Consider the following 27,187-nt stretch of genomic DNA (forward strand, 5'->3'; position numbering starts at 1 on the left):
GAGCTAGTTCTGCAAGGTGCTGGGATGGACAGCAGGTGATGTGAGAAACCACCTCAAATCCCTGCAAGTGCTCACTGATTGATAGACAGAAAGAGAGGACTCCAAATACAGGCTGTGGTGAAGCTCTAGCACATGAATTAAGAAGCCTCCACTCTGCTTTGACAGTCTGGGCCTGCCTGACTCTCAAGCTCCTGTCTTTATTTATCCCAAGGCTGGAAACAGGGCTGGGCAATGCCTTGTGAGCAAGATTCCCAAGTCAGGACGAAGACTAGAAGTTGAAAAACACATTTCAAGGGCTCTGGGGAACTTATAGCAATATACTTTATCGCTTAGGCACCAAGGCAATACTTTTTCTGGACAGGAAAGTGCATTAGTGCAGATGTTAACATGGAAAAGTCATGGGAGGAAAATTTGTTTTATTCTCTATGTCAGGCTGACTTCAAGTGCTAAAACATAAACTGAAAGCTGATCTGAGATCTACCTATGAGATAACACAAGTGAAGGATCAGAAGTCTGGGCTGAAAACTAGTTGTCAGCATTCCCAAGTAAGATAGTTTCTGACAACTGCAGCACATACAGACACTCTCATGTTGTGAAAACATTGTGTTTCTCATGTCTATCACACAACTTAGCATGACTGCTTTGGGTATAAGTAATAAAAACATATGAAAAAGATAGTTTCAACAGTTGAATAGCAATGTTTAACATTTTCTTCGAATTCCTAAAATCCTGAATAACCAGGCAAACCAAAAGAGAACTAAAACCAAACAGTATGTATTTTTTAGTTGTACTGTTTTGTGAAACAGAAGAACCACTCCTAAGTCACTTCCAACCCTCAAAATACTGGAGTAATACCTGTGCTAAATTAATACAATTTCACTTTTTGGAAAAAACCAAGATGATGTATATCTGAAAAGGTTTCAGTGATAAACTGTGCTCTCCTATGATCACCATCTGACCACCACTGCAGAATGTGTGCATTCCTGGAGAGGCACAGGGGAGGGCTGCAAGAGGAAGCTAGCAGAGTTCTTCATTGTAACATACAGGACTGGAGTATGTCAGAGCTATACTTCCACACAGGATGTAGGCTGGAAGCACATCAAAGAGATAACTCATACGTGCCACCTCACACACTCCAAATGTCTGTCAAGGCATTTAAGAAATTGCCGGTCTGCTGCTTGTGCTGTGTGGCATAGGCTGGGGCAGAACACAGGGTTCTCAAAGCCAACATGACCAAACATCACAGGACCATCTTGAAGCCTGATGTCCAGTAAGCACGAGCTGTCAAGACTCCAAAGTGGTGTGATTTTCCAGCAAGTAAATTTGAGACAAGCAAAAACCCCTAGTTTCCAGGGAGTCTTTCCCTAAAAGACCCTGTTTGTTCCCAGCTATACTTCAAGACAGCTCTGTTGACATGGTCTGGCTACTGGAAATAAACCCTACCTGTGTAGTGTCAGGACAGTTTACTGGCTTTGTAAAACAGACAAAAAGAAGCTGCTAGGGCTTTCAGTTGTGTCTGTGCTTACAAAACTGGGCATGCATGTCAGCAAAGCAGCATTTCCTTCAGAGATAATCACATAGTTTCTGTGTCAATGCATTCTGTGCCAGTTTCTACAGTTTCTGTTAACACTGTATTTAGGTACCTCAATCCTTAATGTCCAAAGACATCACTGAAGTAGAGAAAAACTACTGTCCACCTAATGCAGAAGGAAAATTGAGCCAGATATAGCATGCACATTTCCTATCCCAGTAGATGGTGTCACATCTAATGGAGGGACAGAAAGGAACTCAGATCTCAGGTTAGGATCAGTGTCTCAGGACTGCAACTTCTGAGTTTGATATCATCACATTTGGCTGGACTGACAGCTCATTGTAGGCACCAGAGTGTAACCATGCAGTGCAGGCTATTTGATATTTAATTATAAAACAAGAGTAACTGTAAGAAAACTTCTTAACATATACCTATATATATATCTATGTATAACGGTAGGCTCTACCATGAAGGTTACTTATACAAGATTTGCACAAATGGACCATTCTGAATTAATTTCAGCTAAGGTTCAGTCTGCATTAAGACCCCTGGGCTTGCAGTTGTCTTGAAAGCAAGACATCCCTTTTTTTCTCAGGTCTAAGAATGATTTCTGGATAATAAGTGATCAAGTAGAAAATGATGGAAAATTCACAGCTGTACAGTACAACATGAGCTTCCAGACAGTACTGGCCATTGTCTTAGGAAAAAAACTTTCCATGTTATTTTTTCCCCTCAGAAACTGTGAGTTTCATAAGAAGCATCTCAACAAAATCCCAAGTTTTCTGGGTGCTTGAAGTGAAAACAAATATAAGGTTTATGTTAGATGTATGTTCACCATCCCTTCATCCAGAACTTTCCACAAGTTATAGAGAAAAAGAAGAAACAATAATAATTTTAGAAGTTACAAAAAGAAAGTGAATTTTAAAAAAGAACCTTCAAGTGAGTGACTTACATAGTTGTCTCTTGCAGACCAGCCTGGATAAAGCTGCATGTGTAGCTGTCTTTCTTTACGAGCTAGTTCATAATATTTTGCTTGTTCTTCACGGGAGAGAGCATGCCACTGCAAACAAAATAAACACACCTTTAGACTAGGAACTAACCTATACCTAGGCAACAGATGACTTGAGCAAGTGTTTTAGTGACTTTGATTCAGTCCTTCCCCACTGCAAAAAGGGAATTCATTAGCAATTACAAGCACCTGTGTTTATTAACCAACTTTCAGGCATTTGTCAGCTCTGAAACTGCCAAGTGCCTGAAGCAAAACAAAAATTATTTATGGAAACAGGGCTCACCAAATAATCTGCTCACAGAACCACACTCTCCCAACACTACTTAAAAAAACCAACAACAAACAAATAAAAGCAAACCCCAACAAAACAGCAACGAAAACAGCCTTTAGCTCCTGACAGAACTGAGGGGGCTTGTGCTGCTTTTAAGGGGCAGCAACATCCCCTTGACAGAAAAGTCTGCTGTCTTGGTTTCAAGCAGCAACTAGACACAAGTTTTCAATGCCAACACAGAAGGCTTTCTGGGCAGCAGCACCCCTGTTCCAAAATCAACTTCTAAGCATTGAACCTTAAGGTACCTGCTTTCTGATTGAAAAAGGAAATGGCAACTGCAAAAGTTTCAGAGATAAAGAAACCACAGAATTACAGTCTTACATATCACACGAGTTGACCTTTGTAGTCAAGCAGGGATAAATTTCCTGGTTTCATGTACTTTAAAATAACCACCTCCCCCAAAAAAAAAAGCAAACAAAAACTCACAACCTGCACATTTGGAAAGGTATCAGCTACATTAGTATCTAGTAATTTTGTTCTTTTTGAAACACCAATCACAGACCTGAACCAGAAAGAGTAAAGGCCTTTTATTTAGAATAATTTCCACTGCTGCAGCATTAGATGCATCTTCTTGTTTGACAACATCCATGGGAAAGTAAGGGGAAAAGAAGTTATTAAAAAAATCCAAAAACCAGACGAACAATCATTAAGAAATCATTAAGACACTTACACAAGACTAACATACAGAACTAAGATTTCAGATCAGATCACATTTGTATGATTTAATATGTTGTTTGGTTACACATCACAGGATGTGAACTAAAGCTCTTGCCTGCCTTGACTTGGCAAGTTGGATGTGTTATTGAGAGCACAGCAGTTCACCCTGTCTGCAACACTCAAACTCCACATGCACATTCAAAAACTGGAAGGTAGTGAACACAATGCTGTGGCATCAGGGAGCCCAGCAGCATGCAGTGTCAGCTCGTGAGAACAGAGATGGTTCCTCCCCTGAGATAGCACAGGGTAAATAGTGACCATGATGACTGAACACAAAACACTTGACAATAATTAATGTTCAAGCAATTGCATTGGATAAGTCATGCCTCATTTGCACCACAGGAAAAGTGGAATTTAAGGTACTTTCATGGAGAACAGTAACTTGAAAAGAGGAGTCCAAGCTGCAAAAAAAGGACGCAAAGGAGCCCCGAGGTTGATTCCTTACCAAAACAGAGATAAATAAGCCACTGCCCTTGTTCAGGCCACGAAAACAAGGCTGACACTAAGCAACTAAGATAAATCATCTGGGACTGCCATCACCTGTAAGAGTAGTTCACAGATCACAAAATACTGAGAGTTGAAAGGGACTCTCAAGGATCATGAAGTCCAATTCTTAAGCAAATGGCCCATATGTGATCCTAGAGACTTGCATGAAAGCATGGAAAAGGCAAGTACCAAGACGTCCTTTAAGGGGAGGTAACAAGAACAACAGAAAGCAGAAGACTGCATGTACTGGAACAAGTACCAGTAGATTTCTGCTCTGTTTGGAGGGGGAAGTCTTCCAACTGTAATATAAAAGGAGCACTTTAGGTCACGTACTGATTTCCCACTTAAAAGTACAGGGTTTTCAGAGAGTCACAGCGCCTCTCAATACTGCCTTGGTCAGTGATCAAAAGGTGTTCACTAGGGATTTGAATAATCCCTACTCAAACTCCAATTGATACAAAAGTCACCCCTTTTCTCATTTCTGGGAGTCAGTTGCAAAATGGGCGTTTACCTCTGCTGCCTTTCCTTGGAAGAATAACACTGGCAGAGAACACAAAGGCTGTACTGTGAGTTGGCCTGCATAGGTTTTTTTCTGAGTGTGGAAAGTACAAAACATGACTACAATGCCACAGAAGCATACAACTCTCAGCAAGGCTCTGGTACATGTACTGGGATCATCAGTACTCGGCTGATGACTTCAGAGACATTCGAAACTTGGCTGGGAAGGTTCCTGAGCAGCCTGATGTAACCAGACCTGCTTTGTGCAGATGTTGCATTACATGACCTCTGTGGGTCCCTCCCAACCTACATGACTACAACTGGACCACGTTATATTCACTTTTGAGTTTCATCTCCAGTGGCATTCAGTGTTCATCTTGGAATGATCCCTTCCCTGCCCTGATGGGCACCAGCCTAAGGGAGGACCCAGAATGTGATTAAAATGCTTCTTCTGTGTGTGACTGAGGGTATTTCATGTCTGAGATGCTGACACCGTAACATGAGTGGAACAGACACAAATTTGATGATGTTGCTAATGCTGAAAAAAGAAAATCAAGATACTGCTTTTATTTTTGTTGCATGTTTTATCTTCTATAGCTAATTTGATAGTTGCACATCAGTTATCACCTCAAACAGAAAGTCAGCCTTCACACCCAACTAAAGGGAAACACAAATTAGCAGCACACATGAGCGCTTACAAACCCTCCTGGTACATACCCTTCTGCCAAGGATCTGGTTGATAGCTGCACTTTCTTTCAGAGTACACTCTGCTACAACGTTCGCTCTCATTTCTTTCATGTACAACATGAAAGCATTCAGAGGTTTCTTAATATGAGGTCTTTTTGGCTCTTGTTCTTTTCTCTGTTCGTGCTGAGGCTTCCTAAAACGTGGTTGGGAAAGGGAAAGGAAAGGAAAAAAAGCATTAATTTGCCTTCAACCTGAAAAGATCCAATGGAAAATTACTAACTTGTGGTTACAGCAGCACTTAAGTAGTAATAATGAGAATTTCAGTGGTCATGTCCCATCCACTTTCATATCTTTTAGTTAAATACTCAGGGAGGACATCAGGTTGACATTCTCTAGTAAGTAACATTTAATCTGTGAATCTGCTCCAAACTTGTCCCAATTCTCTTTTTGAAAGGCTATCCATGGTACCCTAAAAGATCACTGCCACAGGCAGGAGAATAGCTTCTCACCCCCTTCTTTCCTAGGTCTTTTGCCTCTGAGTACTAAGCCATGAGACTGCTTTTTATTAGCGAATTTTGCAGGTAAGAACTTTTCCAGCAGAAGTTCATGTGTTCACACACAAGCACCAGTCACAACTGGACAGGTCCATGATTATGACTGAATCAAGATGGCTGTTGCAAACAGCTTAAAAGTGCTGGACTGGAATGAAAATGGCTTCTCACTACCCTTACCAAACAGTAATTGTACTGTTTTAATTGTAGGAGAAGAGTTAAAGTTCAAAGAAGTCATGAAAGGCACTTTTTTTTAAGCATCCTTGACTCCTCTTCAGATAGAGCTAGTTCTCAAACATTTTTTCATTAAGGCCTAGAGCAGAAAGGCAGACTCACACATGCATTAGCTCACTGTCGTTGTGCAGATGTTCTTGTTTTACTTGAGGTGTTACAATAGCTGGATGAGGGATTCCAGTTGTGTGAGGGCCTGGAGGACCAGGAATCATGTGATGTGAAAACCTAAAAGAGAAAACAAAGCAAGGTCGTTAACCCCACTGAACACAGGCATCAAACACGTATGACAGCAGCAGGACACATCAAGAATGCAAATGCTATGGAGCTTGCAATGAAGACAACTCTTAAAGAGCACACGAAAAATATTTGGCTAAGAATTGTGCATTGTAGCCCAATTGTTCAAGAAAAACAAATGAACAAATCAGTCAACATTTTGGTTGAAGAGAAGTTGTTTTATTACCTTTCAGGCAAACACTTTTAGCAATGCGCGAGAAATATTTAATGTTTGTACTGTTGCACTGTCTAGCAATAAAAATACACATTTCTTAACCAAAAAATGTATTTCCACACCAAGATATAAACATCCTTGAAATATCCACCACCAGCCAATGCAAAGGAGAAAACTGCCATGCAGAAACAAATAAAATGAAATGAGAGTCTTTTCAAGAAGTCCCTGATGGCTCTCTACTTTTCAAGGTACTTAAGGTAAAAGATTTTAACATCATTTCATCTGAACCCACTATTCTTACCTAAAATGCTTAAAATAAACTTTGAAAATCCTGCATCCTGGATGAAGGATGGGAGCAGGGAGAAATTTTGGTCCTAATTAAAGCTTCCTTTCATTTGTACAAGAAGGAAAATGGAAAATAAAACCAAAATAACACTAACTGAATAATCCAACCCTACTAACCTAGGTCATTCTCAAGGACAGTTGAGACAGATCTTGAAGGTGCTGTGCATTGCAACTCTGACATAACAGAAAACTTGCATGCTGTATTTTAAACTGCTGGAAAGTACTGTTAATATCAAAAGCAAGCTCATGCTCCACAGTTTTGCTGAAAGAGCGATGGCTAAGGAATGGCATCCAGCCTCTCCTTTCACCATTCCCTGGTCCCCTCATTGCCCTTTTCCTTCATGAGATCAAAATAAAGGAAACAGAAAGCCCTGTAACCAAATCAAGTGATTTTATCATGGAGAAATGTTGCAATTAGACATGAAAATGAAGATGCTTGACTCCAGCAGGTAGAAAACATCAGAAGGCTAAAGCTTTATTGCAATTCCTTTCTGTCTTTTTATAGCCTGTTCCGCTAAAAAGACATACCATTGGTCCACAGGTTGGACACCTCTCTCCATCGGTTAAGTAACACAAACAACACCTGGGAGAGAGGTTGTTATGGTAAAGGAATATTGTTTACCCAGAAATATTATGGGAAGAAAAAGTGTTTACACGAAGAAGCCTGAGAAAGGAGAAACTGCTGAAAACTCTCCTTTGGGAAAGCCAGCAATTCTCAGGCTTCAGAAAATCAGGCCCACAGAGAAAGAATGGGTTTTCTTCCCAATCACCCTGACAGGCAGATGCTTATCATTACCCTGTAAAGAAGTGAAGGGACAGTAATAATCCAAAGGAGCCCACACACAAAGTAGTAAGAGGATCTACCACTTATCAAGTGGCCTGCCTTAAATCCCTCTGCAAGAGGATGCCTCTTCTACAGATCACAGAAAAAAAAACCCCAAGAATTGTATACTGCAACCTCTTGTACACCAAGCACAGGATGCAGAAGCTGTCTTCAGAATGCGAAAGCAGAGCATAGAAGGTCTGGAGTGTGTCATGGCCAAGTCTCAATTAGCATTGCTTGCTTGCACTTAGACATAAAGACACAGTGCCTGAGTCACACACCAGTACAAATACTGTGCTGCCATCCCCTGCCATTAGTGGCTTTGGGCTATGAAATACCTTCATGTGAGCAAGTTTCCACACAGAGCATTATCTACGTGATTCAAGACTAATTACCAACAATTTTGAAATTGGAACTAGAGAATGCAGACTAGAGTGACAATCCACCTGGTTGCATACTGACATGAGCAAAACCCAAGGATGCTATGCACAACACTATGTGTTGCATCTAGAAATGAACTAATGACTCATTTCAGATGAAACAGCTCAATTAATTGTTGACAATTCACTGGTGCTCCTCATTGCAACACTTCAGAGACTGACAAGAAAATGCTGAATGAGACCAGTGTGGGATCCAGGCAAACTGCATATACACACAAAAGTTAAATAAAAAATGTATGCATAAGGGTTTAGCTGACTGAAAAGCAAGCAAAGGCAGACCAAGATGCAAGCGGAAGAGCAACCTGCCCTCTAATGCCAGCAGTTACTCCCCAGTCAGTCATTCACCTCCTACACCTACCTGGACATGGAAGGGTCAACTGAGAGTGAGGATGGATAGGGCTGCCTGAATCCACTCGAGATGGGATATACAGGCTGACCTTGCCTGAGGTCACAGAAGAAAGGAACCCATCAGTCATGTGATATGATATTCAGTGGTTACTCTAGAGTTACAAGCTCTTGATGGGAACTCAGTACTAGTCACAAATAAATAGTAAGAGCTAACACTTTCAAGAGTTTTCCTAATGAAACTAATAAATACTTAAATGCTTTGAACTTTCTCCCTTGCTATTGAAAGATTCCCAATTTAAGTTTCCACTGGGAAGGAAAGCAAAACAACCAGCCTTCCTCCCCTGGGGGCACACACACACATGCACACTCCTCAGTCTCTATCCCTCTCTCACCTAGTTTTAGAAGCACTGGAATCAGATTTATTAAAAAAGCTCTTAGGAAAAAAGCATCTTATTCCAAATAGTTCTACTGTAGATCAGAGCGAGATCACCAGATGGTGAATTATTAAGCTAAAAAGCCTTTTGAACAGTTTTATTAAGTCTTTGAAAACTTAGGACTCTCTCCATTAGCACAGTGAGGTACAAGTGGACAGCTTTTCTAAGGAGAAATTGATTCCATAAAAAAACCCCAACCCAACCTTGTAAAAGCCCACAGCAACACAAGTCTATCTTACTACTTAAAGATCAAACTTTGCAGTCCAGTAAGAGAAGCTTGCATAGAAGTTTTTGCCTCCTTTCCACTCCAACATATACAGAATATTTTGCCACCAGTCCATCATTTGAGGTCTTTAATTTTTATCATCATCACTACCTTTTGATTACTTTCAGTCCACGATGGTCCAGTCATGACTACAATGAACACCCTGAAGTAGCAGGTAATGTGAGCAAATACCAGTTCAGCCCAAACAACTCTCCCAGCCACAGGGACACCACACACATCAATCCTATTCAAACAGTTGCTTATCGACTGGTCAATCAGCTCTCAGATGAGAATAAATGGAGCCTGGCCTTTGTAAGGTTCAGGACACAGATTTCACTCTTGGAGCATATTACTGGAAATAAGCAGTGCTCAAAGGGAAGAGGAAATGAAAAAAAAAAGTTGAAGGAAGTCTCAACAGTGCTACCTCACAGCAGGGAGCCATAGCATAAGGGACAGCTGAGTATGTCCCACTGTTGGTGAATGCTGCTGAACACATCCCCAAGTCTTTTAAGGTTGGATCTTGTCTCTCATCTTTCTCTTTTCCCTTTTCCCTCCCCCCAGCTTCTGCACCAAGAAACCATTCAGAAGAAATGATTGACCACATCTGGAAAATGCATGCTAGCAACTGCCTGGTGGCAATGGAAGTGAGGAGTCAGCTAAGCAGCCAAATGGGGAGGAGGAGGGGGGAAAAAAGATTGAAAAAATAGATAGAGACTTCCATATTTTAGCTTGATATCTACTAATTATTTGTTCCAAAAAGGCATGTGGCCTTTCCTGAAAATATGCCAGCAATACAACATTTCACCATCTTCTGCTCTCTACTTTCTCTGTCTGTTGTCATCTGGATCATGTTTCCCTCCCATGGAGACATTAAAAAACAAAAAAATCTGCATCCCTCATTGCGTGGGCACAGAGTAGTCACAATAAGGATTTTAAAGCACTGAAATTGTGGCCAAGGTGCCTTATTCCCTGCTCCAAGAGAACTGAAGGCAAGTACATATCTACCCCAAGCAGACATGAAGCACCCTGCCAAATCTATTCCTCCGAAAATTTCCTCCAAAAGGAAAATGATACCCTGAGTGGCAGCAAGAGATCATGAAAGTGCTAGTATTAGTAAGAGCAGCAAGATCTCCCAGTGGCAGAGGCTTCTTTCCATACAGAAACTGTAAAAAGCAGCAGACTATAAAAGATTGTTCTCCATTTGGAGCAGTTTCAAGATTTCCCCCACACACACACTTCAAAGTTCTTTCTTACCTTCCCTCTCTTCAGTAATTGCAATTTTGTTTATTAAAATTTACATTTAATTACTTGAGAACTGTTTTACAAAAGCAAAGAGCCACAAATCTGAGCCATAAGGAACATAGACTTCAAAGTGAAATCTAACACTTCAATTTCTATACATGTTCAAAAAACAGATTCATTTAATTTCAAAGATCAACATTTTTTTCATCTTTTCAACTAAAATAAAGTAGCAATTTCTTACTGGAATGATATTATTGTTATTTTGTAAATGCTGTGATTGATTCAACAATAGAGAATGGTGTGAACATGCACGCGTCTGAAAAGAAGCTAAAAAATCTTACCAGCCAAGAGGTGGTGTTACCTGTCCAACCCCCCCTGAAGACAAGGGATAGAAGGTAGGGAGATCAGGAGCTGGAGGATGCCTGGACATGCCTGTTAAAAAGCACAGGAGGATGAGTGAGTTTCCCCTCAAAATACTCCATGTATGACCTACAGTTCCCAGCTGATACTACGATGGAACTAGTATTCTGGATAAGGAATAACCACCTTTTTGGTTACTTTTGAAAGCGAAAGGCTCCACGGGCCACCTTTAAAACAATTTGCACACAATACTGCGATTCGAAGGGAGATACAGGAAAAAACAATGTGGAAGGAGGAAATAAATGTGTGGGTAAGGACATGTGCAAGTTTAGATCTCCTGTGAAGTGCATTAGGTGCTACTGTCCTCTCAATGGTCTCACCAAACCTGACAGGATCCTGAGGACCTCTTCTAACACATCATGAAACAAAGGGAAAATAAAGCATTGTCAAAGAGGCAGCACAGCAGAGCTATTAGATTAGGTAAATTGCTACTTTTATATTTTCATGGGTTCCCTTATGGATTCACAGATTTTGGAAACTTGCTACCACAGAAGATCAGTGGTTAATTAAGAACCATTTTGAGGCCTGTAATTGTCACACTTGATATGATTCATTTGGCTTCCAGTTGTCACTCCAGTTCCAATTCAGCTCTTCATCAAGTTGAATCCTGTGGGCTCCAAGGTCAATCTGTTTTGCAATGGTAGTATTTTCATGGAAAAATAAGAGTCCCATCAGGAATGATCTATCAGCTCACATTCCCCAGAACACAGTGTCCTACAACTGCAAGAATCACCTCAAGATTAAAGCTAATCCTCATCCCAAAAGGGTCTGTGGTCTCCATTCTTCACCTAAACCTTGTGCCCCCAGGAGACATGGAATTACAGTTGCAGAGGCCATGAAGACATTGGTTTATTTAAATATGTTTGGGGAAGAGGGGGTGAAGCAGAAGGAATTGTTAAGTCTAGTTCACATGTTAAATCAGCTGCTTTAAAAGGGTATTAAATATTTATGTGATGACACTCCAAAGGTCCAAGACTGAGTATGTGCTACCTTGAGACTTAGTTTATAGACTGATGTTACTGACTTATTCCCCTGCCCAGTTTGTATTTAAATATTTTGAATTTAATTACAAGATTTGAAGAATATCTGTCAGGACCATGTACAGGAAATCATGGAAAATAATACCAATGGTGTCATTGTCTCAAAAAACTGAATTTTCAGACTTGGAACCACTACCTAAGTGAGGATCGAATTTCTGGCCAGTTATATTTTCAAAGATGTAAAACAGCTGGTAGCTGACAGAGAAGGAAACACTTTACATATCCCAGGGCTTTTACATGAGAGGGAACACTCTTTCTGAGTGGTTAAAAAAATGAAAAACCAAACAAGGTGTAAAAGAAGCCCAGTGTCTCATCTCTCACATCTCTGATGATGACTGATGTTCCTGGAAATGATGACATGACCATGCCCCTGCCAGGCCAAGTTCTGCACAAGGAGCTGGGCCACTCCTTCCCCAGAATCTGCAGTTCTGACCCACAGAGACAACACTGCTCTCTCTTAACTAATGAACAGTTGTTATTGCTAATCCAAAACTTCTGGCCCCTTATGCAGGGCTACCAGAACCTAGTGCCCGCAGGAGCACACAGAGCTACCATATGGCCAGTGCCCTCCAAGGCAAGTTCTCTTGAGAGGGTTAAGAAAAAACAAACCAAATTAAAATTAAAAAAAATAAAGAAGTGACTGCCTTTAAGAAGGTGGTGTTCTGTATCCATCCTGAAGTGCCTTGAGTGCAAGAGGCAGTGCTGAGGGCAAGCTGCTGTGGGACCCCCTTGCTGGACTCCCTTTGGTGGGAGGAAGGCACTCTGGCATCAGGACTAGGGCGCCAGGGCACTGCCTTGTTCCAGACCCACAGTGGGAGGCGAGGACAGAAACAATGGTTGGAGGCATTTGACAGAGGACCTGAGGAAAAAAAATCCTCTCTTTGCAGCAACTGCATGGGCTACTTCACTGTGGCTGCTCCCACACGCCGGTGGCGCCGAAACAGGGAGTATGAACGGAAAGACCACATACATCAAGGAGACCATCCCAGACAAAACCAGTAGTCTCCAGCCTGCATTATCCGCATCATCCATCCCCATCTTTGCCAGACACTGAGCTAAGGGATCAAGAGCCTGTTAAGGAACACCAGAGGGCAACAAGCTTTGTGCCTCCTGGCAGAGCCCCTCAGCAGGCTTCCACTCATGACTGGTGGGATGCTGGACAAGGGAGAGGGTGGAGAAGAAGCAGAAGAGAAGATGTGCAGCAGAAACAAAAAACCAACAAACCAGATGTTCAGTTGGGGTCTGCTGTACAAGAATACAAAAACAAACTGCAGTAAAGGCAAAAGAATGGGGCACAGAAGGGCAAACTCAGCATGCAGTAAGCAAAAACCTCTTGAGCTCACAAACTGCAGCAGTGGGTTGTGCCCCAGCTGTCACAGCCAGCTTCAGCAAGAGGTGGAAATCCCATTCTCTTAACGCGTGGCACCCCTGGGATTTCAAGGAATAAGTGTGAATATCCTTCTCCTGGGCACTGACGCAAAGGTGGAAGACAAAAGAGGACAGGAGGTCTCCATTTGCTTCTTCCAAGTCTGAAAAAGATATTATATACGTATTTACAGGCCAGGCTTTCCAGGCAGAGTGTTTTTTGGATTCCTCCTCCCAAGAAAAAAACAAAACCTAACTAACAAACAGCAAAAACCACACAGAGCCACCAGGCCATAGCATTTTCTGGATGTAGCCCATGTTATTATCTCCATAGCACAGCCAAAATGAAACCTAGGCATTCAGGGAAAGACAGAACAAAAAATGTCTCTCTCCCTGAACAATGATGACTATAGCCTCTTCAGATAAATGGGACAACTGTGCATATGGATGTGTAACCCAGGTAAAGCAGAGCTTCAGGATTTTGTCAACTGGGTGTCACAGCATGTGGTGGGACATGCAAGCGCAGAGAGAGGCAGGGAGAGGCATCCTCCAGGACCAGTCATGGCACTGACAGACTTCCTGCCCATGCAGAAAGATATCCAGACTACAGTGAATGCCTTTGTAAAGCCTCTGGTCTCTCTCCTTCCCTCCTCACCACCAGCTCTCCCATGCAGGCTTCTTCTGCTCCAGTTCTTACCCAAACCTTGGTGCAGACCCATGACAGCCATGGCCAGTCTTCCCCTTGCACCTCCCCAACATCCATCACATCCCTCCCCAGCTCTTGCAACCCATTGCAAGCAAGCACACCCTTCCCAGGAACCCCTTGTGTTGTCCTGGGTATTAGGCAGCAGCTCTTGGCACAGGCTGGGCTTGACACCTTGGAGACTGCTCTTCCCTGAGGGCCTGCAGACTGACCCTGAGCAGGGCTGGTCTGACATTTCCAGATGTGGATATAGGAGGCTTTTGTGTTTTCCTGAAGGGGTCCTAGAGGCGCAGAGAAAACTGCCATCCCTGACTTGGACATCTAAAAAGATGCTTTCTACAGAAGGCAGTCAGCATAAGAAAGTAAAAAAAAGTCAGATTTGTAAAGCTTTTATTTGCACAGGCTCAAAACTACTTTTATGGGCAGTGCTTTGATTATGCCAACTGATGTATAGAAGTATATGGACAGCCAGAATACAAGAACATAAAGTGAAAGAAAAGGTTTCAATAACACCACTACTGAAGCACTTGTCCTCTATTTTCAGGAAGGTGAGGGATGGTTGCCCTTTCTGTATTAGCATGCTGCAAGCCTTGGGCACCACAGGAGATGATGAAGACTGGCTGCTGTTTACTGAGATTTTGAAAGACTGATGAGAAAAGCAAGCCCAAGTTATCACGTTAGAAAGAACATAAAAAATTAGGCAGCCAAGTTAAATATCAGCATCACGGCAGAATTACCATCTCTGAAAGTGGGCATATGCACCTGGAAGCCTCCCTCTAAAAATACTACAAATTAGCAATACAGGCTCTGTCAGCAGCACAGAGGGCACCAGGACCACCCTGCATCACCACTGTGCTGGGAAAGGCTGGGCTCACCTTGTTTGGAGCTGACGTCAGAGGGGACGTTAGCTGGGTGCGACCCCGGGGAAAAGTGTTCATCGCTGTAGGTGATAAGGGGGGTGAGGGGGTGAACCGCATGAGAAGGCTGTACCACGGGCACCTTGTTGGACTGCAAGAGAAGAACAAAAATCGAATTGTGTTAGCAAGGTGAGGCTTCTGCTTTGGAAAAAAAAACAAACCAACATTTCCAAAATGCTATTTTAAAATATTTGCATTACTGAAGCGGAGGAAACAGATGGACAGACATGACATTAGGGCTAGTGGATGGAAAACAGGTTTGCTGCCAGAATCGGTATCCTCAGACCACTGGCACCCAAAGAGGGATGAAGATATTGAGGAAATGCGGGGAAATGGGTGGCGGCCGGGAGCAGGAAGAAAGGCATTTGGGAGACATTGAGACAGGGCTGCGGAAATGGCAAATGGAGAGCTGCAGGGCAGGAGGAGCAACATGCTGGGCAGGCAGGCACTGTGCACCAAGGGCTGCGACCTAAGGACAGCAGTCAGCAGCAGTGCTGGAGAAACCCTTTGGTTACGGGAACAGCATTTAAAAAAGAAGGCTTAAAGTACAGGTTTGCCATATCTCCAGCCTTAAAAGCAACACAAGGATTCATCAACTACCCTCTTCATCCCCACTGCTCTTCCTGCATGGCTGTGGCACGGCACAGCTGGGACAAACCCCTGCCATCACCAGAGGAACAGAAAGTTTGTCCCTTGCAGTTTTACAAACTCTGGTTGAAAACTCTTAGTCTGTCTACCAGGTAACTAAAGGGTCACCCTTAGAAGCCTGATTTCATGTATAAGCAGTTGGCAATGGCCTCTCAAGAGGGTCAGTTAAGATGGGAGACCTGCTGAGCATGTGGGGACAGCTGGGAGGCCTCTGACTCTATCAAGGAGAACTCAAAGTGCTACAAATGCCCACAAGGGTCATGAAATGGGTGCCATAAGGTGATGTCCTTGCAGGGCAAGATGCACACTTCCCCACCAGCACTTCTTAGAGTGCAGAGGCACAGGGTTAGGGACAGGATGCTGTCCAAAATTACCCCCTAAGATCAAGGTTGCAAGACAATGGAACACCTCAATCCCAATGAAATCCTGCATTATTAACACTTCTGGAAAATCAAGTTCCTCTTTCCACAGTGGGACGAGCCATAGTGTTGGGGGTTAGATTTGGTTTTTGTTTTTTTTTCTTCTCACAGAATTTTTTCCCATAAGTTTCCAAAAGCCTTGATGACTACTTAGTCAGAACAAAAAGAGTGCTTGAGGGATATAGCAGCACGAGGCTACACCTATTGTTTTTGAGTCCCTGGGAGTGTCCCTCAGAGGGGAGAGATGATGAGCTTTGGGAAAGGCAAAAAAGACAGATCTGGGGGAGGGGGAGGCACTCTTGCTCTCAGCGCCGAGGAGGACGGTCAGGCTGCTCTCTGCCTCGTGCTGGGAAATCTACAGTCATCTGCTCGTGTACCCGGGAATCCTGAGCTCATTTTCTCCAGCCTCCCCCCACCGCCGCTGCTTTTTCGGAGCTTGGAGGTTCCACTGCTACTCTGTAGCCCTGCACTGCCCAGCCCTGCCGGAACACCCCTGCCACTCCAGCTGCCAGCGCAGAGCTCATCTCATCCACCAGCCCGGGACTTTTCCTTCCTTCCAGTTCGGCCTCTCGGAGTCCTGCAGGGGCACCCAGATCAAACTGCTCTGGGCTTTTGTAAAAGAAAGCCCTCAAGGTTCTTGATTCTGTTTATTATTGATGCTGTAGTTGTTGTTTGTTTGTCGTTTTGTCATATATACTGGTAAAGAACTGTTATTCCTACCCCCATACCTCTGCCTGAAAGCTCCTTGAATTTTCCTTTTAATTGGAATAATTTGGAGGGAGGGGATTTGAATTCTCCATCTCTAGGGAGGTCCTGCCCCTTCTTAGCAGATATCTGTCTTTCAAACCAAGACAGATTATTGGCGCCCACTGTGGGGCTTGAGGGCATTGAGAGGAAAAGGAATAACAGTTCTTAAGTGACCTTGTGCACTGGGTATAGAAACCTCCCTAAATAGCATCATGTGGTCTAGCTTACCTTGGTTTGGGTGGCATGTGGTTGTGGCTGTGTTTCTCCCATTTGCAGGCCCTTATTTAAACATGGGCCCTATAACTAAGGCTACTGTGGCTGTTATCCAGTTTGCACTATGGGTTAATAAGGTGAGGAATTCATGGATTTTTAACTTCCTCTGGAAGGCAGGCACATGGATACATGGCTATCACACTCTAAATGTTTGTTTGTGGGGTTACTTTAACAATGGTACCTATTGTGAGGAAATGACACCAGGGGAAATTTTTTCCCAACCCTTTACTCAGCTGTTTGGGTCTATTCCACCAGTTTTTGAAGGGTTTAAATCTTCTCTAAATGCTAATGATATCATACAGTGGCTGGTATTGCTTACGGGCCTATTCTATTTAGTATTCCGAGATAAGGGGAGATTGACCTGGATAACCACCCTGATACTTACCCCGGAGAATAAGGATACTGCCCCAGAGCCTGACGCTGCCCCACAGACTAAGGATGCTGCCCCACCACCTGACCCTGCCTGGCAACCCACCTCAGAAATGAACCACCCAGACTGGGTGGGGGTTCTGGTGAAGGAGATGGGTCAGATGCTGAAGGAGCGCATTTCTCCAGTGGTGGCCTCATTGGCCTCATTAGCCCCAGCTGCTGGCAAACCCTCCCCCTGCCCTGAAGAGGAAGAGTCTGAAGGTGCAGCAGTGGAACCCACAGACGTTACAACTGTCCAGGTTCCAGCTGAACCACAGGGGCAGTCACAGCCAGCAGCAGTTGCCCCTGTGGAAAGGAAGAAATATAAGGTGAAATCAGAGCACCCAAGTGATAAGGATAAAAAAGGAAGGCCCTCACAACCCACAGGGGAGCCAGAAGTTGAGATCATCACCGAGTCCCTGTCATATGAAAATCTCCGTACTCTGCAAAAAGATGTTGCACGACGGGGACGTGAGCCTTATACAGCCTGGTTACTTAGGGTCTGGGACCTTATGGGTAGAGGTGTGCAACTAGATGGTGGTGAGGCAAGGAATATGGGACCCTTGACCCAAGACTCAGGTGTGAATCAGATATTTGTAAAAGAGCAAGGACCCCTTCACCTTTGGGAGCGGCTTTTAATGAGTGTAAGGGAGAGGTTTGTCCACAGAGACAGAATGCAGGAGCACCACCTTAGCATGCGCTGGAAGACTGTTGAGGAAGGGATCCAACAGCTGAGAGAAGTGGCAATATTGGAGGTAGTTTTTGGGAGGGATGGACAGCATAACAATGACCCCGACAACGTCAGGTGCACAGGGCAAATGTTGTGGAATCTAGCAACTAAAGGGCCATCTGAATACAAAACATTCATGTCAATGATTAATGCTGATACCAGCCGAGTGACTGTAGGTTCTGTAGCCAGCAAGCTTAGAAATTCTGACAGTATAATCAGTGGCCCAATACAGACTCAGGTCTCTGCCGTGGTTAAAGAACTCCAAGAGGAGATAAGGGAGGTGAGGGAGGAGATGAGGAGGAACAGTTCCCATGTGGCACCGGTGTGAGTCACAGGCCCCAGAGTCAGAACCCAACGTCCTTCAGCTAGAGAGAGAGGGTACATCCCACGAGCTGACCTGTGGTCCTTCCTGCTTGACCATGGGGAAGACATGGGAAGGTGGGATGGGAAACCCACTTCTGCCCTAGCAGCACGGGTGCGTGAGCTCAAAGAGAGAAACACTAACCGAGGGGGCTCCACTAGAATGAAGGTAGCCTCAGCCTCCCATGACCAGGCTGTCAGGTATTACAGAAATGAGGATGCTCTGTCAGACCCCCTTGAAAGAACCTCTACTATGTATACACAGGAAGAGAGTAGTAACCGGTGCTAGAGGGGCCCTGCCTCTAGCCAGGAAGAGGCATGGGAAAACAGTCTTTTGGACTGTGTGGGTTCTATGGCCTGGCACATCAGAGCCACAGAAATATAAAGCTTTGGTTGACACCGGTTCTCAGTGTACCCTAATGCCATCAGAACATGAGGGAGCAGAACCTATTTCCATTGCCGGGGTGACAGGGGGATCACAAGAATTGACTCAGTTAGAAGCCAAGGTGAGCCTGACCGGGAAGGAGTGGCAGAAACATCCGGTTGTGACTGGCCCAGAGGCTCCGAGTATTCTGGGCATGGACTATCTCAGGAATGGCTATTACAAAGACCCTAAGGGGTTCAGATGGGCTTTTGGAATAGCTGCTGTGGAGGCAGAGGGCATTAAGAAATTGAACACCTTGCCTGGATTATCAGAGAACCCATCTGCAGTAGGACTCCTGAAGGTAGAAGAGCAACGAGTACCTGTTGCCACCTCGACAGTGCATCGCCGGCAGTATCGGACGAATCGAGATGCTGTGATCCCCATTCACAAGATGATCCGAGAGCTGGAGAGCCAAGGGGTGGTCAGCAAAACCCACTCACCCTTCAACAGCCCCATTTGGCCTGTGCGCAAGTCTGACGGAGAATGGAGACTGACTGTGGACTATCGTGGCTTGAATGAAGTGACTCCACCGCTGAGTGCCGCTGTGCCAGACATGCTGGAACTCCAGCACGAGCTGGAGTCCAAAGCAGCGAAGTGGTACGCCACAATCGACATCGCTAATGCGTTTTTCTCCATTCCTCTGGCTGCAGAATGTAGGCCTCAGTTTGCTTTCACCTGGAGGGGCGTGCAGTACACCTGGAACCGACTGCCCCAGGGGTGGAAGCACAGTCCCACCATCTGCCATGGACTGATCCAGGCTGCACTGGAAAAGGGTGAAGCTCCAGAACACCTACAGTACATTGATGACATCATTGTGTGGGTGAACACGGCAAGGCAAGTGTTTGAGAAAGGAGAGAAGATCATCCAGATTCTCCTGGAAGCTGGTTTTGCCATCAAAAAGAGCAAAGTCAAGGGACCTGCCAAGGAGATCCAGTTCCTGGGAGTAAAGTGGGAAGATGGGCGGCGTCAGATTCCCATTGAGGTCATCAATAAGATCACTGCGATGTCTCCACCGACCAGCAAGAAGGAAACGCAAGCTTTCCTAGGCGCCATAGGCTTTTGGAGAATGCACATTCCCGAGTACAGCCAGATTGTGAGCCCTCTCTACTGGGTTACCCGCAAGAAGAACGATTTCCACTGGGGCCCTGAACAGCAACAAGCCTTTGCCCAGATCAAGCAGGAGATCGCTCATGCAGTGGCCCTTGGCCCAGTCAGGACAGGACCAGAAGTGAAGAACGTGCTCTACTCTGCAGCCGGGAACCATGGCCTGTCCTGGAGCCTTTGGCAGAAGGTGCCTGGTGAGACTCGGGGTCGACCACTGGGATTCTGGAGTCGGAGCTACAGAGGGTCTGAAGCCAACTACACCACAACAGAGAAAGAAATCTTGGCTGCCTATGAAGGAGTCCAGGCTGCCTCAGAAGTGATTGGCACAGAAGCCCAACTCCTCCTGGCACCCCGACTACCAGTGTTGGGGTGGATGTTCAAAGGAAAGGTTCCCTCTACCCACCACGCCACCAATGCCACATGGAGCAAATGGAATGCCCTCATCACTCAGCGTGCCCGTATCGGAAACCGAAATCGCCCTGGGATTTTGGAGATAATCACAAACTGGCCAGAAAGTGAAAACTTTGATCTCACAGATGGAGAGGAACAAGAGCAAGTGACACGTGCCGAAGAAGCTCCGCCGTATAATCAGCTGCCAGCAGAAGAAACGTGCTACGCTCTTTTCACTGACGGTTCCTGTCGCATTGTAGGGATGAACCGCAAGTGGAAAGCAGCCGTATGGAGCCCCACACGACAGGTTGCACAAGCCACTGAAGGAGAAGGTGGATCAAGTCAACTTGCAGAACTCAAGGCTGTTCAGTTGGCCCTGGACATTGCTGAAAGAGAGAAGTGGCCAAAGCTCTACCTCTACACTGATTCATGGATGGTAGCCAATGCTCTGTGGGGTTGGCTGGAAAGGTGGAAAAAGGCCAACTGGCAGCGTGGGGGAAAACCAATCTGGGCTGCTGATGAGTGGAAAGACATTGCTGCTCGGGTAGTCAAGATACCTGTAAGAGTCCGCCATGTAGATGCCCACGTCCCCAAGAGTCGGGCTAATGAGGAGCACCGAAACAACGAGCAAGTAGATCAAGCTGCCAAGATAGAAGTGTCAAAGATAGACCTAGATTGGCAACACAAGGGAGAGTTGTTCCTAGCTCGATGGGCCCACGACGCCTCAGGTCATCAGGGCAGAGATGCCACCTATAAGTGGGCACGAGACCGAGGGGTGGATCTAACCATGGACAGCATTTCTCAGGTTATCCATGACTGTGAGACATGTGCTGCAATCAAGCAGGCTAAGCGAGTGAAGCCCCTATGGTATGGCGGGCGGTGGTCCAAATACAGGTATGGGGAAGCCTGGCAGATTGACTACATCACCCTTCCCCAAACCCGCCAAGGCAAGCGCTACGTGCTGACCATGGTGGAAGCCACCACTGGATGGCTGGAAACCTACCCTGTGCCTCATGCTACTGCCCAGAACACCATCCTGGGCCTGGAAAAGCAAGTCCTGTGGAGACATGGCACCCCTGAGAGAATCGAGTCAGACAATGGGACCCATTTCAAGAACAGCCTTATAGCAGCCTGGGCTAGGGAACATGGCGTTGAGTGGGTGTACCATATTCCTTATCACGCACCAGCTGCTGGGAAAGTTGAACGGTGCAATGGCCTGCTAAAACCACCTTGAAGGCATTGGGTGGGGGGACTTTCAAGAACTGGGAGATTAATTTAGCAAAGGCCACATGGTTAGTGAACACTCGAGGTTCCACCAACCAAGCAGGCCCTGCCCAATCTGAGCCCCTGAGAACAACAGATGGAGATAAGGTTCCAGTAGTACACATGAGAGGTATGCTGGGAAAAACTGTTTGGATTAATTCTGCCTCCAGCAAAGACAATCCCATCCGTGGGGTTGTCTTCGCTCAGGGACCAGGATGCACCTGGTGGGTGATGCAAAGGGATGGAGAGACCCGATGCATACCTCAAGGAGACCTTGTTTTAGGATGAACTACCCACATCATGTGTCTGTACCCATATCTGTATGTATAGATGTATATAATTTAGGTCATGCATGTGTATATATATATATTTTAAAGGTTTAAATTCAATGTAATAGGTTGGTATGGAAAAAAATTCGGGGTGGATGATGTTGGGGGTTAGATTTGGTTGTTTTTTTTTTTTCTTCTCACAGAATTTTTTCCCATAAGTTTCCAAAAGCCTTGATGACTACTTAGTCAGAACAAAAAGAGTGCTTGAGGGATATAGCAGCACGAGGCTACACCTATTGTTTTTGAGTCCCTGGGAGTGTCCCTCAGAGGGGAGAGATGATGAGCTTTGGGAAAGGCAAAAAAGACAGATCTGGGGGAGGGGGAGGCACTCTTGCTCTCAGCGCCGAGGAGGACGGTCAGGCTGCTCTCTGCCTCTGCCTCGTGCTGGGAAATCTACAGTCATCTGCTCGTGTACCCGGGAATCCTGAGCTCATTTTCTCCAGCCTCCCCCCACCGCCGCTGCTTTTTCGGAGCTTGGAGGTTCCACTGCTACTCTGTAGCCCTGCACTGCCCAGCCCTGCTGGGACACCCCTGCCACTCCAGCTGCCAGCGCAGAGCTCATCTCATCCACCAGCCCGGGACTTTTCCTTCCTTCCAGTTCGGCCTCTCAGAGTCCTGCAGGGGCACCCAGATCAAACTGCTCTGGGCTTTTGTAAAAGAAAGCCCTCAAGGTTCTTGATTCTGTTTATTATTGATGCTGTAGTTGTTGTTTGTTTGTCGTTTTGTCATATATACTGGTAAAGAACTGTTATTCCTACCCCCATACCTCTGCCTGAAAGCTCCTTGAATTTTCCTTTTAATTGGAATAATTTGGAGGGAGGGGATTTGAATTCTCCATCTCTAGGAAGGTCCTGCCCCTTCCTAGCATATATCTGTCTTTCAAACCAAGACACATAGTGATGATGCCAGCGTGTAACAGGCACTGCTCATTTGTGCCCTGCCACTCTACCCCACCCCTCAGCACAAATAATTATGGAACAAACAGGTTAATAACCACCCCCCCCAAAAATAATAAAGCTATCCTTCAGACAGACACACTGACAGCAAGGATAGCCTGTCAAACATAAGGAATTAAGAAAAAAAATATTTAAAAGGTCAATGAAGTTAATTTTCATTGAGCTCACTACTGAAATTCTGGCACAAAGCAGATCTTAGGACATAGCTTTATGCACAAGTCCATGATTTTTCTGGACTTCTGGAAGCAGACGGGTTATTAAATGGAAACTCAATTCATTGTTAAGGCTGGTAGGAGTAGAGGAAAGGGAGCAAACAGGAAGCAGTGCAGCATTTTCTGCTTTCCTTGTTTCCAGAGCACCACCTTAAGGAACTTGCATTAGCAGGCAGTACCTTCTTAATGTCTGACCTATCCCTCCAGTCATATAGCTCAGAATCTGGTGCCATGAATTTTTGCTAAATTATGCTATCCTTGCTCTCCTCTTAATTTTACGGTTTTCAACACAGATTTGCTTTCCTGTGGGAAAGAGATAAGAACCTGAGGATTTTAATTTAAGCTTCGGCCTTGTCTTATATTTTGCAAGATGGAGAGAGAAAGCAGCGCTAGTAGGTGTTTTAAAGCCAACAAGCATTAGGTCCATTTTTATGACCAAATAATAAAAGCAATATGAATTCTCAATAATATCTGTGAGCTGAGTTGTAAAGGGGATAGCTTAGACTGCTATTCATCTTCCCCATCCGTATAAATTCCACAAAATACAGATGCCAACAAATTTCAGATGATTTACAAATTGGGCCTCAGTGTCTAGCTATGAGACTCATGGGCCAACCCACCATTCAACCATTACTTTATCAACAATAAACTGAATATTATGAATAAAGATAAGCAATAGATGTATTTAGGTCACACACACAGCTGCTAATCAGCATTAATTTCTCAAAATTTAGTAATTAACATTTTCTATTGTACTGGATGTAATTGTCATGCACGCCCCTGGTATCAGGGTTCCTTGCTTTCAGAAATCACCCATTTATACTTAGAGTATGCCAATCCCTGTACCCCCTCGCTCTCCAGCATCCTGCAGATTTGATTTTATTTTCTAATTCTCGGCACCTTATCCCCTAAGCCCATGGCATCGGCTTTCAACAGGCAAAGGAACCGTGAGAAGTCAGGAGAAAAGCAAACCACTTGTCGGCGAGCTTAAAATTAACATAAACGGGCAACATCTCCATTAAGAGCATTTGAGGGTCTGCAGAGCCAGAAACTGGGAGGAAAAATGTAACAATAAAAAATAGCAATAATGCAAACCTTCCCAGCCTGCCTGCCCCACACTGCTTTGGGAAGACCTGGGGATCTCTGGCAGCTAAATCCTGCTGGTCACCCCAACATGACAACAGACAGGGGCTCACTGGGCACAGACTGAGCCTCCCTGTTCCCTCTGGTCCCACCAAGATGGCCACAGTGATCAACAGCAGGAGGACACACAGGGTGACACATGCATGATGAAACCAGGAGGAGAAAGGCCTGACATATTTTCCAAAAGCCTTATGGACTTGAAGTGGTTCTGCCACAACACCTGCCCTACAAGGCAACCCAGATGGGTTATCTGGGCCTTCCTCACAGAGAGGGTTCATGGCAAGAGACCAAGACCTCGTATGCAGACACCTGGATGCCCCTCTTGCCACTTTCTCAACGCTTTCACCCCCAGCTGTAGTGAGGGATTGGCCTCAGGCGTCCCATCCAGTCCCGTGGGCACTGACCTGCACCCTTTCCTGGGGACATCTGGACTGGGGATGTTGCCAAAGCCCCTTCCACCACCTACTGCTCACTTTAGGCAATACTGCTTTCCAGGGCTGGGAACCATGGCCAAATTCTACTTCACACTGAGGTACAAAACTATGCTGATGAGACTGCTTCTACTACTTCCCAGTCTTTACTCACTGGCTTCCTCCTCCCACAAACATGGCATCCCTACTACATTTGTCTCCCCAAATCCTCCAAAGAAAATACATACAGCTGCAGAAACACTTGAGAGACTGACAGAGACCCTATCTTGGTCAACATGACCTCCATGTAGGGGGAACTCCATTCCCCATGGCTTGCTGAGCACCTGCTGACCAAGCCCACAACCAGCTCTCCCTGGCACACTGGTGATATTTATATCTAATACAGGCATGGTCCACAGAGTGCCTTTTCTCCTCAGCACAGCCTGATAATCTGCAAAACCCAATCAGTCCACACGCCTTCAACAAGACAATTAGGTTGTCCTATGTGAGGTTCTTTGGTATTTCAGTACAGAAATTATACTTCATCCACCCACCAAAACATAGCATTTTGGTGCAAGTAGGTACCCAAGCAGCTTCTAAAACTACAATTTAGTGAATGAGGATGAAATTTCCATTCTCATTTCCAAGACAATCTGGACAAGCTGAACATTTGTTGAAGCTGTCCCTAGCACAGCTCTGATGCAGCATAAATGGTGTATTACCACACCAGTGAAGTTCCATCCTCTGTGCCTAAGGTTCTTCACACAACCTGGAAAGTGAAGGAAATGGGACATACAGCATAGCTCAAGATATGCAATTTGGAAAAAGTAAATTACTAAAAATGAAGACCTGTTGTTTACAACCTGAAGACCTCCTGCTATGTTTTAGGACACCTTATCATGCATGTGTTACAAACAATAAAGGCTAATGGCAAAGGGATAGCCTATTCCTGTTGGCCTGGGGACACATAGATGTGCCCCACAGCACTCAGCTCAAAGGGACACTCCTAAAAGACTCAACCTTGGTGGTCTCCTTCTCAGAGACCACACGGCCACCAGGGCTCCAATCCCAGAGCACAGTCTTGCAGCACAGACCATGCCAGCATCCTTTGGGAACTGGCCTCTGTGCAGCCCTCCCTCGGGCACTTTTTCTCATCAGCTTGGCCATCCAAGCTGGTATCTTTTATTTCTCCCAAGCATGTGCTCTCAGGCTGAACTGAGGCAGTGCAGGCAGAGGACAGTCCCCTGAAGGACACCAACAGGACTGGGAGAGCATATGTGTACTGGAAACAACAGGAGCCAAATTATTTGGCCAGTTAGAGCTAAGATGAAACTGCTATTCAGTTTTATGACTGACCTAAAAAAAAAAAAAAAACAAACCCAAATCCCCAGTACAACGTTGGTGGGCAAAGGGTAGGAGCTTGCAGGGAAGAGGACCCTGACCCAGCAGTCAGCATTATCCCAGCAGGAGCTTTGCTATGCACTGGACACCTGTTTAAAGCTATTGCTGTGTTAAAGTAACTCAGGAACAGGTCAGTACAACAGTAAACAGTTTCCTTGCAAACAGCAATCACAGTCGGCAAGTGGTAAAACTTGAACTTACTCAGGCATTTTGGCCAGGGCAAGGAGCAGAGTGAGAAATCCCCTGGCTGCGGCACTAGCACAGGTGCTGCCACATGGTTAGGTGACCCCTGCAAGTGCCCTGCACTGTCAGTTCCCGCACCTGCACTTGCAGAGCCACTCACCATTTCAGACATGGGCCTGCCCTCTCATCCAAGGAGCACACTGTGAGACAGTTCCGATTAATCTCCAGTGAGTTTGTGGTGAAATGCTGTGGCACAAATTCAGTCTGAATCCAGTAAGTTTTCCCTCATTTTTGAAATGCTTCTGAAGAAAAGCCAGAGTCCAGAAAAAACCAAACCTCAAGTCTTCCCCAAACAGCCAGCTAATGCTTCAGTGAAGGCCCACACCTGTAAGGTATCTTATATGTAACAAGTGGGAAAAAACTATAAAAAGCCTGAGACAGCCACGGCAAAAATGCCTGTAGGTCAGCACTGGGCGAGGCAGGCAGCTGGGAGCTCCTGCTGGGGCTGGGGCCACCATTTGTTCCAGCTGCTGCACAGAGAAAGATATTAAATTAATGACCCTTCAAAGGACACACATCTACAAAGGAGGCTGCAGGCAGGGAGGGAGCTTTGCAGAGAACCATGAGGCATGCAAGCCTCTGCACACAAGACCCGAGCGTCCCTTGTCAACATCCAAAGAGGTGCTGGGTTGGTTTTTGTTTTTCCTCTTTTCCTTGAAACACAAAGTCGCTTCTAAAAAGCCCCCCCAAAAAGGGTCCCAGCCTGTCCACTCTTTCTCTCCTGTCAGCAAGTTATGCATTGGTTACAGATACTAGCAGATGGTCTTCTCAATTAAAACTAAAATAAGTCAACAACAACAACAACAACAAAAAAACAACAACAACAAAAAAAACACTTAAGGATGAATAAATGCATGCATTCCCTTTCATTCCTGAAAGAGGGGGTCATTTGA

The 27,187-nt window shown here is 45.1% G+C and overlaps 1 protein-coding gene across 5 annotated transcripts in view; it reads right to left on the reverse strand.

Moving 5' to 3' along the window:
* The window catches only part of LOC134565176 (lymphoid enhancer-binding factor 1-like), an 84,143-nt gene that overhangs the window by 16,530 nt on the left and 40,426 nt on the right, over positions 1-27,187 (reverse strand). For 3 of the 5 annotated variants that reach the window (XM_063424635.1, XM_063424634.1, XM_063424636.1), the window contains 6 exons: positions 14,793-14,925; positions 10,731-10,821; positions 8,459-8,542; positions 6,147-6,269; positions 5,290-5,452; positions 2,484-2,591 (listed from right to left, as the gene is read on the reverse strand). In XM_063424635.1, coding sequence (XP_063280705.1) covers positions 2,484-2,591; positions 5,290-5,452; positions 6,147-6,269; positions 8,459-8,542; positions 10,731-10,821; positions 14,793-14,925 — 702 coding nt within the window. The remainder of the gene's footprint in view (positions 1-2,483; positions 2,592-5,289; positions 5,453-6,146; positions 6,270-8,458; positions 8,543-10,730; positions 10,822-14,792; positions 14,926-27,187) is intronic. The other 2 variants (XM_063424638.1, XM_063424637.1) reach the window with 1 other exon arrangement.

This window comes from Prinia subflava, assembly GCF_021018805.1.
Source record: "Prinia subflava isolate CZ2003 ecotype Zambia chromosome W unlocalized genomic scaffold, Cam_Psub_1.2 scaffold_37_NEW, whole genome shotgun sequence".
NCBI classification, from domain to species: domain Eukaryota; kingdom Metazoa; phylum Chordata; class Aves; order Passeriformes; family Cisticolidae; genus Prinia; species Prinia subflava.